The 12,438-nt window shown below is 37.0% G+C and overlaps 1 protein-coding gene across 1 annotated transcript in view; it reads left to right on the forward strand.

Annotated features, from left to right (window-relative positions):
- Nucleotides 1-274: 274 nt before the first annotated feature.
- Nucleotides 275-12,438, forward strand: part of LOC106053065 (uncharacterized) — a 32,218-nt gene continuing 20,054 nt past the window's right edge. Inside the window, exons 1-4 of the mRNA XM_056042241.1 lie at nt 275-289; nt 7,635-7,905; nt 10,041-10,209; nt 11,983-12,095. Of these exons, the coding sequence (XP_055898216.1) occupies nt 7,683-7,905; nt 10,041-10,209; nt 11,983-12,095 (505 nt within the window). The 5' untranslated portion in view covers nt 275-289; nt 7,635-7,682. The remainder of the gene's footprint in view (nt 290-7,634; nt 7,906-10,040; nt 10,210-11,982; nt 12,096-12,438) is intronic.

Here is a 12,438-nt window from a genome sequence, read left to right on the forward strand (position 1 = left end):
TCTTCCCTAGTGCTATTAGAGCATGGAATGGGTTGCCTGAGCTAGCCAGGAAAACTAGTGACTTGGCAGAATTTAAGTCATTGGTTAATATGCATGACTAAATGCATGACGCGTAGGACGTAATCATCTTCTTTTTTTGAAGTAACGTCTGTATTATATAAGATAAGATAAGAGTTCAACGTTTCTTTTCGTTCATTAACATGGGTAATAAAACCTAGATTTTGGGTTTTTATTTGGTTGTTAAAAAACAATACATGAATGGAAATTGTGCAAGGAAAGAGTAAAGCAGGTAACGTATTCTTTTTAAATGTATTTAATCTATGAATAGCATTTTAAGATGCTCTGCCAAACAAGATGTACTGACTGATATGCGAGCTGGACTGTCGTTCGGTAGGTTCGATAGTCCCGGGTTTGTACCCAGCCCGATGTTCTCCTCCATCGTCCTGAGGGAGGTTTAGGCTAGAATGTAGATTGTTTTCAACTGTGATATAACATCCGAAATATATAAAACATTATACATTTACAAGCAATCATTTGACTTGGATTTCAATATTCATGTTCAAGAATAAAACGTAGGCCTATTGTTAATGGTCTGAGTCTAAGCGATTCGTAAGTAAGGTTACCAACCTATGTTATGTTAACAATGGCATTGTAGTTATATATAGATTCAAAGTCATTATAACAAACACTATAATTGATATTGTAACTGCAACTGAACCATGGGGACAAGGGAGAGAATTAGAGTTTACCCAACATTTGGAAATTCCAATATCCTTACTACTATTCAACTTCTTTCAAAGAGACTATAGATTATTAGGATATAATATGGACTTTTATTTTGGAAGCAGAACTCAAATCAGAATCAGTGCTTTTTAAATATGTTGTAATAGTTTCGTTTTTTTTTCAAAGCTTATATAGTCTTTGGAACGTTCCACAATTATTCATTGTCTTCAATTAAATTATACCAATTATCAACAACTATACATATTTATCGAAGATTTCTACATAATTTGAAGTAGCGATCCTCTCTTCTGAGGCCATTCCCTATACGATTGTGGCTTAATAGTTTGATAATATTTTGTGTCTCTGACAAAGCTTCTGGGTTAAAGGAAACACCACAAAGCTTTATAAGTAGAGACTTCATAACACTCGGGAGTATATTATAAACAAGAGAGACATATTTACAATGTTTTTTAAAGACAATACCTCTTTTATAGAGTGATTTTCTCACTTAATAACTAATGAATGTTAAATAAAAAAGCAATGGGACATTCTTTAACCCTCCCCATCCCCCGTCCAGAGAAAGAATCATGTTAAAGCGAATGTATAGACCTTCTAGACTTAATAATATTCCAATGACAGGTCTTCAGATCTAGACTTAGAAGGCGATGCGCTAAAGTTTCCTAAACATTAATTTATTAAACTCTTCTAGTAAATTTCCGCTTTCAGACTTTGCGATCTATGGGGGCTGATGATGTAAAGATCATCTGTTTCTGTGCCCCACGGTAATCGAGGCTGTCATGTGACCATGAACAACGACCTACCGCTTTTACTTGTCCTCCTGCCAGGTAACCAGAAGAGCTGGATGGACTTCTCGGTCCGGTAGCCAAACGTTTATTCACTCAGCCACCACGCCTTTAAATGCGGAAATACCCGAAGACGTATTGTTCTTTCAAGATAAATATTTTCTCGTTCTCTAGCCAAATTGAAATTTATTTCATTTTAAGTTTGAAAAATTATAACGGTCAAACTAGAGTTTTCCCAATGTGGCCAACGAGCTAGTAATTCTTTCCCCAACAATATATATCAACTTTCAAATTTTTAGGAAAATCGTTAGAGCCGTTTTCGAGATAAGTGTGAAAGTTTCACCCATCCAGCCAGATGTTTTCTGGAAGTTACCAGTTAAATAGAGGTGTTGTAAAAATCTAATCTTATTGAACTCTACTTCAGGACTTTTTACACACAGCTGATAAACTGCCTGAGAAATAGAATAAAATAAACAAATGTTCCGAGCTACTAAAAATTCTCTCTTCTTAGGCTTGAGAGATTTGCCATTCAAAGATTATGTTTGAATAGATCTACTTCCTTTAAAGAATAGCAGGAGGCAACAGAGCATTTTACAGCATCCATCATTTACTTAAGAGCAAAACAATGTATAGGAAAACCAAGAAAATAATATACAATAGCATACTAAGACCAGCAGCAATGTATGCAAGTGAGACCTGAACATTAACAAAGACAACCGAAAATCTTCTAAATACCTGGAAAGAAATAATTCTTAGAAAAATCTATGGAGCTATACATTATGAAACAGGGTGGAGAACACGCACTAAGCACTAACCATGAGATATATCAATTGTATTAAGATCCACCGATTGTGACAGAAATAAAAAAAGAACAGACTACGTTTGGCAGGCCACCTTGAAATAATGTCAGACAACAGAGGAGCGAAAATCGTATACAGGCAAAAAAACAAAAGGCAGGCATCCCAAAGGCAAACCCCGAATGCGTTGGATTGATGATGTGGAGGCAGATCTGCAACAGCTTGAGGTTGGGGCATGGAGACGAAGCAAGAGCCCTTTATGGTCTGTAGCGCCACTTGGATGGATGGATAGATCTACTTCCTTTTCGGACAAACACTCAATCGCTGTTGTCGTAAAGACACAATAGAAGGACAGAAATTGATTATTGGTGAATGAAATTTCTTAAAAGAAGTGTGGCCAAAAAAAAAAAGTTGACAATAAAACATTAGAAGTGATAGCAACAAGAACATAGCTTACGCTCTACCACTTAAAAACTTTATGGCCCTTAGAAGCAACAAAATATTTCAACGACAATAAAGAAAGGCAATAAAGCAGCAATCTATAAGAGCTAACTTTATCTCAGAGTTATGAGAGCATGCGAGAAAGCTCAAGAAAACAAAATGCCTACATTACTAAAATCAACACGTGTGTAGTAGTATACGTTTTATCCATCGCAACAACACGCGCCTGGCAACATGTAGAAAGAAAAAAAGGAAAACAAATACATTATAAGTACAACAAGGTTTAAATTATTTTTATTTCTAGAAGTGGTAATAGATATGAGCACTTCATTACCTCTAAAATACTTTGAAAACAAATGTTTACTCTTATCCTTCATGTCTTGTTCAAATATTGGAACAGGAAACAATAATTATAAAGGCAGTGATTCTCAAAACTTTAGCAGTGGTACACACTGGAGGAAAACGAATTCGTTCACGCTACTTAGTCAGCTTGAGTGTGACAGAGAGAGAGAGTAAGAGAGAGAGAGAGAGAGTGGTGTAGGCTTCCATTTCGGGCGGGCCTAGATGGGGGGTAAATGTTATACAAAGAAACTTACAGACATATAATTAAAACACAATTTTTCGGTCACCAGTTCACTTTTACTTTCCCCCAAATAATGCCTGGTACCAATTAGAGTTGGCTGGAATAAGGGGGCCGTGAAAGTAACGAGAGTCTAAAACCTAATTTTGAACGGGATTCAAACCCGAAACGTCTTGGTTTGGAGGTCAAGCACACAGCCACTCAGTCACCACGCCAAAAATAGTACAGAATCCGTGTCAATAAATTGTAAATAAAGCCCCAAATTAAAGGATATAATTCTTACTTCTTGTCAATGACCATAAACAAGATATAAGACAATCCAGATATCAGCTGACTTTAAAACAAGGACCTGGACCTTAAGAAAACTATTCCTTGCCACTTACAAGACCCTTGAAATTCCCGTCAAAGACTATACAGCTATACCAACTGTTGTACAACATTATCTTATCGTAAGTTATATAACACAGACGTTACTTTAAAAAAAAGATGATTACGCCCTACGCGTGTCCCTAGGTCAGTCTAGTCATGCATGTTATCATTGGAAACTGGCCCTACATTTGCAGCGTAAGATGATGCCACATCACGTTTATAGAACACTTCGTGCGAGCCAATAGGTTCCGAACTTGTCGGTACATATCTTTAAATAATTTCCGGAGATTTTCAGGACTTTTTCGTATATTTAGCAATTTCAAAAGATTTCTCTAGTTCTTTCAAAGCAAACCAAATTTACTAGCTAAAAACTAAAATTAGAAAAAAAATTAAAACAAGAAGATTAAAAAACAAAAGGGGGAGGGGGAATGTTGATCTTGATTTTATTTAAATTACAGCTTTTTATAGCGCTACTTTCATGCTTTATAGCATGCTCAGAGCGATATGGTACAATCTCATTTGAAAACCAGTGGGGGAGAGAGGTATCTGGGAGAAGGTTTTTATGTGCTGCCTTTAGGCGCTCAGTAAACGAACCCCGAGCCCCTCTCGTAGGGTAGTCAAGCTAAGTTCAAGCGTACTATGCCACTCGACCACGCTTTCCAACTTCATTCGTGCGAAACGTGTGTAAGTTGTCGGTCCAGTCTGGATGATACGGTTGGTACATGATATACAAATAAGTTTGTACTCTTTCTATAGGCGTGTTTATTTCCGAAAGCATTGTTAAATAGCCCTGATGAAAAGATCTTGAAAAGAGGATCCTAGCTATAGAACTAAGATGCTACAGAAAGATTCTAGGTATCACTTACAAAGACCGCATCACAAATGAAGCGATTAGAAATAGGATTAATATTGCAATTCGACTCCACGATGACCTGCTGACCACTGTCAAAAAAACGCGAACGTTAACTCTATGGCCACATCACAGGGCCGGCAAAGACGTTCCTTTAGAGAATTGTACCAGGAAAAAGAAAAAGAGGAAGATAGAAAAAGCGATGGGAAGACAACATCAAAGAAAGGGTGGGCCTGTCATTTAATGCAATTCGATAAAAGACAAAGGACAGAGAGAAATAAAGGAAAAACGGGTGTGGTACCCCAACGGTTCATCAGACTAAGGAATAAGTGAAGGTGAAGAGATCAGTCGTATCCCAATGTTCTGTACTCCTTAAATCAATAGAAATTGTCATAGGGACATTTTGACTAAATGGGCATTGGGACTAATATGTAGTGGGGCTTCAAATAATAGTAATCACTGAGTACGGGCACCTATTTTTTTTTAAAGCACTGTATATCTATCTATCTATCTATCTATCTATCTATCTATCTATCTATCTATCTATCTATCTATCTATCTATCTATCTATCTATCTCTCTCTCTCTCTCTCTATATATATATATATATATATATATATATATATATATATATATATATATATATATATATATATAAAATGTCTCTGACACACCTATTTCTTAAAAAAAATCTTTAAAGAGAAAAATCAATTTTTTTTTCTACTTTCATTGAACATGTTGAATTAATGATTAGATCTTGAAGTGTGTGTGTGTGTGTGTGTGTGTGTGTCATGTTTGTGGCGTGCTCAGGCCTATATCATTTTACTTGGAAATGGTAATGGGGGAATGGACTATTAGGCCCAAAAATAACCACTTAAACGAATAACCTAATTTAAAATCTGTTACCAACCAGTGGTATTTTCTGTATCAGTCTGTTCATTTATGTAAGTGATTACCATTAAGCCATGGGGAAATAGGTCGCCTACTAACTAAAGGTAAGATGAAAATAACGAATGGATATGTAATTGTAAGCAGTTTTATGTTACCTCAACATTCGCAACTTAATTCCGCAAAATTATGTTTGCTTTACGAAAGTCACTTCTTCTTCTTCTTCTTCTTGAAACTGTCAGGTATTGTTGAACCTTCGGCTCTTGGAACTCCAGGCCAGCAAAAGTGAACAAGAGCTCCCTTTTACCGGCCTGAATGACACTTAAATTATAAAAACATTTACCTATTTAGGCATGGGCTTTATCATTTCGGTATTAAGTGTCTTAACAAGTTGTTTTAACACGCTATAATGTTTGGATTGACTTAATATGCTGTAAAGTTGATACACGTGCCAACTACGATCTAAACCAAACGTTCTGCTCCGATCACAACAATTTTGGTAGCAATAAGGGTTTTATTTGTTTTCAAAAATACAAAAGACTAATTTAAATAGTAAATGTCAATTCGATCTTTGTTTCTTTGTTTGTTATCTAAAATATACACATTTGGAAGAAATTATGAATCTAAGAAGTAATACTACTACTAATAATAATAATAATTACTATCATTATTATGTTAAAAAAAAAACAAAAAAAAAAAACAAACGCATATTTATTCTCTGGCCCTTCAAGGGTTGAGCTTCGTTGAAAAGAGATACACAATTTATTGTAGTCCCTTAATTAGTGTCCACTGAGGAATGTTTTGGTTATGTTCTGGGTTCGAATCTCGGTGAAGTCTGGGATTTTGAATGTAGGGATTTTAGGGCGCCCCTGAGTCCACCCAACTCTAATTTGGTACCTGACTTTAGTAGGGGTAAGAAAAAGCGGTTGGTCGTTGTGCTGGCCACATGACACCCTGCTCGTTAACCGTTGGCCAAAGAAACAGATTGCCTTAACACAGCGGTTCTCAACCTTTTAGGCTCGGCGACCCCTTTTTACAATCCCCCACTCTGCCGCGATCCCCCCCCCCCACAGCAATAGAAGAATAGACAAAAAAAATCCATTTTTTCTATGTTCTTAGGCGACCCCTGGCAAATCGTCAATCGATCCCCAAAGGGATCGCGACCCACAGGTTGAGAACTCCTGCCTTAACATCATCTGCCCTACAGGCAGCATGGTCTCAAGGGGAAACATTATTTTATTATTATTATTTAAATGGAGAAAACACACATTTTCTAGATTTGCTTCTTTTTTGTAACCGATAATTTTTTTTTAATTTTTTTTCTGAACTTAATGTTAATATAAAGGCCAGCAAGGTGAATAAGGTAATCATGACCAAGTAGTCAGACTCCATTATTTCTTTATTATTTATATACATTAATTTCGGTCAGCGTGAAAACTGTTGTGGTGGCCCAATGCTCAACTAATTTTAGCAACAGCTTTGCTGACGTTAGAGCTATAATTAGAAAAGAAACCATACCATGTCGTTAGGTCAGTAGTGTGCTCGCTAATTCAGTGATTCTCCAACTTTCATTTGTGACGTCCCTCCCTGTTTTAGTGCTTGTTAGGGTGTCTGACCGAGTGTTGCAAGTCAATCGTGTCCATGTAATCTGAGCTGCAGAAATGCATTCTTCTGGAGTCTACAGAACAGGATTTATTGTAGTTAAAAAAAACAACAAAACAATTGAACAAAACACAAGTTAAAAAAGAATATTCAAATAGTTTTTTGTTGAAAATGTAAATAAAAAAAAGTGTCGGATGAAAAAGGAAAAAGATGTGCTAGGATGTGGGGAGAGGTGGCGGTAGAATTTGAAAATCCCCCAAATGAGTGTTCGAATTATTTTTTTTTTACATTAAATATTAAATATTACGCAAAATGCAGGGGCCCAGAAAGGGGTCAAGTCTACCCCGGCTCCCGAACGATTTGTGAATTCCTAGCTATGCCACCGCCACTATTCTTAGCGGTATGTCGACCACAGTATTTTTAAAGAAACCATTAAAGGGAATTTCCCTAAAAAGTAGAAACCATGGTTTCCTAGAAAATAGGCCTGATCGAAACGAAGTTCTAGAAAAAAAAATGACATTGATTTTCTTATTCTGTTTTTTCACGCTATTGACGCTTACGTAAATTCATGTTATTCTTAAGGAGCGCTACATTCTTAACGCTAGACAGAAGTTCGAACCTACTCCCACCATGAAGCCTGGTATTCGAGTGGTGAGGGGACCCGACTGGACTTACGAAGATCAGGACGGAGGTGAAGGTCATGTGGGCACTGTAGTGCAGGTCCCAGGGAAGGACGACTCTTCAACTCCTGATAAACATGTCACAGTTTTGTGGGACAATGGAAACAGACATCAGTACAGGGCGGGTGCTGAAAACGCCTATGATCTCCATGTTTTCGACAACGCCACTGCAGGTAATTTATATATATATATATATATATATATATATATATATATATATATATATATATATATATATATATATATATATAAAACATAAAAAATATTTATTAACATTAATATAGATATAGAATAACATGATTGAAATAACTAGTGTCGAAATATCTGTGGCATTTTAAGTCTCGAGAGACGATCTTTTCCCTTTGCAACTTCTTGTGTGACTAAAGAGGCCAATCCTTGATACACAGCTGCGATCGCAGGTTGGGCATATGTAATCACCAGGCGCCGTTGCATTTTCACCCATCTTTCTGCTTCTGTTGTGTATGACATCTGCAATCCGTGACCCTTCCTTTATGCTCTCTCTCCATGTGGATCTGTCCAGTGCCACCTCTTCCCAGTTGCCAGTGTCGATTTTGAAGAGCTTCATGTCGCGTTTACATACATCCGTATAACGTAAAAGTGGGCGACCAGCGGCTAGCGGCGCGAAATAGTTTGACTAATATATGCATATCCAGGTGCCTGGGTCTATGCTGAACGCCTTTAAAGGGTGTCCCTGAAGCGTTTTCTTTGACCAGATTTCGTGCGCATTCCTTCCCTAATTGGCCATACAGAAGTCGTTTAGGGATGCGGCGGTCTTCCATTCTGCTGACGTGTGCTGCCCATTGCAGCTGGGACTGCATCAGGATTGGCCATTGGGATGACATTATCCTAGACCACAATACGTGTAGAGTGACCAAGAAAGCTATGGACAGCAAAAAAAAAAAAACAACACGGGTATCAGCTCTGGAAGAAAAGCGTGCTATAAGAAAAATGGCCGGCTTCTCAACCATTAAAAAGAATAATATTCCACATATTTATGTTTTGAAAGTGTTTATGGTACAATAAGGAATTAATTATTTGTTTCGAAAATAACAATAACGTAAGAATACAAATATTTTGTTTTTATTATTATTACGTCTTGGATTCATAATTCTTACAAATTTGTTTATTTAAAAAAAAAGCAAACAAACATGGCATTGACATTTACTATTTATATTTGCCTTTTGTTTTTGTTTGTCATTGAAAAAGTCTCCACTTCCTTTCTCGTTTTGTTAATGATGACACCAACACAACGTGGATGTCATAAAACTGGACCTTAAAACTGTGTACATTAATAATAGTTCTTTCATTGTGGTTCGATGATGACCACTTTTTGTCATCCGTGGGACTGAGGGCTTTGTAATGGGGCTTTGTGCCTCCTCCTGTGGCTGGTGAGACCTATGTGAGCCCGGAATGTTCGGCTACACACTGGGCAGGTTATTCCAGCTGGAGCTAGTGTCATTGGCTTTGCTTTTCTTCTCTAGCGTTTTTCTTCTGCCAGCGCTGTTTTCTTTTCATCGGCAACCTGTGCGCCAGTTTTCACAGCGCGACGCCATGATGATCTGTCATGTGCCTCTGTCTCCCAGGTGCCTGGGTCTATGCTGAACGCCTTTAAAGGGTGTCCCTGAAGCGTTTTCTTTGACCAGATTTCGTGCGCATTCCTTCCCTAATTGGCCATACAGAAGTCGTTTAGGGATGCGGCGGTCTTCCATTCTGCTGACGTGTGCTGCCCATTGCAGCTGGGACTGCATCAGGATTGGCCATTGGGATGACATTATCCTAGACCACAATACGTGTAGAGTGACCAAGAAAGCTATGGACAGCAAAAAAAAACAACACGGGTATCAGCTCTGGAAGAAAAGCGAGCTATACGAAAAATGTCCGGCTTCTCAACCATTAAAACAAAAGCCACCTTAACCTGTGATATATTCGGACGGAAGTGTCTCTCCAAATTGGGGCTCCACAGTCACACGTGAAAAGGTGTTCGAGCTGAATCATAGTCTTTGATATCTGATGGAGGCCAGCAACTAGATATAGATACTAAACGTGTATAGAAGTATGTTTGGATATCTAGCTACAGTCACTTACAATATTTGTAACGTTGTTTGCAAAAGTACATTTCAAAAATGATGTTTTTGCCATTGGATGTCACCCCCTGGTGAGTGTCACCCGGTGCGACACGAACCCCCCTCATCCTTCTAGTGACGCCACTGATACTATTAATAAAGCTTTATCTGTAATGTTAATTAGAATCTCGTTATTATTGAAGATTTGTTTTTCAATATTTCAGGAGTTACTCATCCTATCATCTGCAACGGATGTAAAGACATTGGAATGAAAGGGTTACGATGGAAGTGTAACAGCTGTGAAAATTACGACCTATGTAACAAATGTTACGGAACAGATCAACACGAACTGAGTCATCAGTTCAGCAGATATGACACACGGGCCTCCAACGGGTACCCACGTTTCAGAGTTTATAATGTCAGAGTGTTAGGGCTTCTGTAAAAAAATTAAAAATACAACATGGTTACAAAGACAGTTTGTGTGAAAACACAAACTCAAAATCGTGCCCCGAAGTGGTCCTCCAAGGCAGGTAGAAAGGCAGGTTTCAATATTTTCAGGAAAAATATCGGAATAAAATTCTATCATATGCAAATTGACCGATCGTATGTGGTGCCCCAACGGTCCAGCAGAACAAGAGATAGGAGAAAGTGAAAGTGAAGCTTGATGTGAACCTGGACTAACTGATGTTATATAATGATTATTTAATAGAGCTTATTGTTTTGTACAAGTTCAATGTCTTATTCAAAGCCTTTAAAAAAAATATTCCTTTAGTTATGTATACTATTGTAGTTTCTGTATGTTGCGAATCAGGCGATAATATGAAAAAGTACTTATTAATTGTTGTTTTAAATTATGTTCTACTTATATGCATACTAAATAGATTTTTTCTCATTAACAACAAAAAAAAAGTAAACATTATTTTTGTACATGTAGAATGACAAACAGGGCCGGTCCTAACAATTGCGGGGCCCAATGCGAAACTGATTGCGCGGGGCCTAGTCTGGATAGGAATAAGGATAATCAGTGAAAATTAAGATTTTGTATTAGAAAAAAATTCGACTTTGCATTTTATTCATTCTTTTCTAAGTATAAAATTGCGATCAAATTAATATTACTTTACTAACCTTGCAACCTATGGCATATTTATATGCCATTGACTATAAAAGTAAATAAGGTATTGAAACTTTCGGTTTAGGTGAAAACTCGTCCGATTATTACATTTTATTACATAAAAACTGACGATTCCTTTTTTTTTATCACACGTAGGATTGGCGTTTTCCGTAATAAATGACACCCACAAATGCCAATTTTGTCAATTTTCAGGAGATTTTATGGGTTTTCTGGAGATTTTAATAAATGCAGGACATTTCAAGGAATTTTTCGTATATATTTTGCAATTTAATAATTACACATAGAATTAGCGCGGGGCCTATGAAAGTGCGGGGCCCACTGCGAACGCATAGGTTGCAGTGGCCTAATACCGGCCCTGATGACTAATCGTATATAACTTAGCAATACAAATGTAATTTTTTTTTTTTTTACAAAATTCTAAGACCGTTTGCATAAACAAATTTAAATATGTTAAATAGAAGTCTCCCTTACTAAAAAGCCTCCCATGTTAGTTACTATTAATGGTGAATAGTTGTAAAAAAAAAAGTGCATTTATGAAAAACTGCTTGCATAGTTTATTTAAAAAGTTAATTTATTCGCTTTCTGAAAATAAAAAAAAAGTAGCCGTTGCATCAGAACTTTGCATAGTCAAAAATATTATGATATCGGATTTTCACTATCTTTTCTAGTTTACGAGATCTAAATGGGACGGACAGACGCACGGACTGATGGACAGACAGTTCGCATAAAACTAATGGTGTCTTTTTTCCCTTAGGGGGCCGCTAAAAATCGTAACTTAGCCTAAGCTTAATTAATAAGTAGTTTTATTTATTTATTTATTTTAGTCACTTCCAGGGCCGGGTTTAACTAAGTGGATACCCTTGGTAGACATATTCTGGAGATTTCTCCTTTTTTTTTTGTTTCAAGGCTTTGAAAAAATAAATAAAAATGCATTTTATTAATACAAGGGTAAAGACACATTAGACTAGAGTGCATGTACATGTAGCTTTATCTCCCTTCCTTTTAAGAATTTATAAGATTTTTTTTCCTCATAGAATATTAGTTCCAGCACGAAGCCAAAGTCAAGATGATAAAATTAGAGCCATGGGAATTTTTACTGGAGCAACAGTTTGCAGAGGCTCTGATTGGAAATGGGAGGACCAGGACGGTAGGACATTCTATTGTTTTATACTGAGATTGTAGAGGCTCAGATTGGAATTTGGGAACCCAGGAAAGTAGGACATTATATTGTTTTATACTGAGATTGTAGAGGCTCTGATGAGAAATGGGGATCCCAGGACTGTATGGCATTCTAATCTTTTGAACTTTTTTTGACCTAGACTGCAGTTGGTGAAAGGCAAAATAGTTAACTCTTGTGCTGCTCTTTAAAAATAAACAAATAATGTTATGTTCTTCGTCTGTCAGAGTGATATGGTTTTGGTGCATTTAAGAAGGAAGCACTGTTTAAACTTTCCCAATGCTTTTTTCTGACTGGAAGATCTGTGGAGTGT

The sequence above is a fragment of the Biomphalaria glabrata genome, chromosome 9 (assembly GCF_947242115.1).
Source record: "Biomphalaria glabrata chromosome 9, xgBioGlab47.1, whole genome shotgun sequence".
NCBI classification, from domain to species: domain Eukaryota; kingdom Metazoa; phylum Mollusca; class Gastropoda; family Planorbidae; genus Biomphalaria; species Biomphalaria glabrata.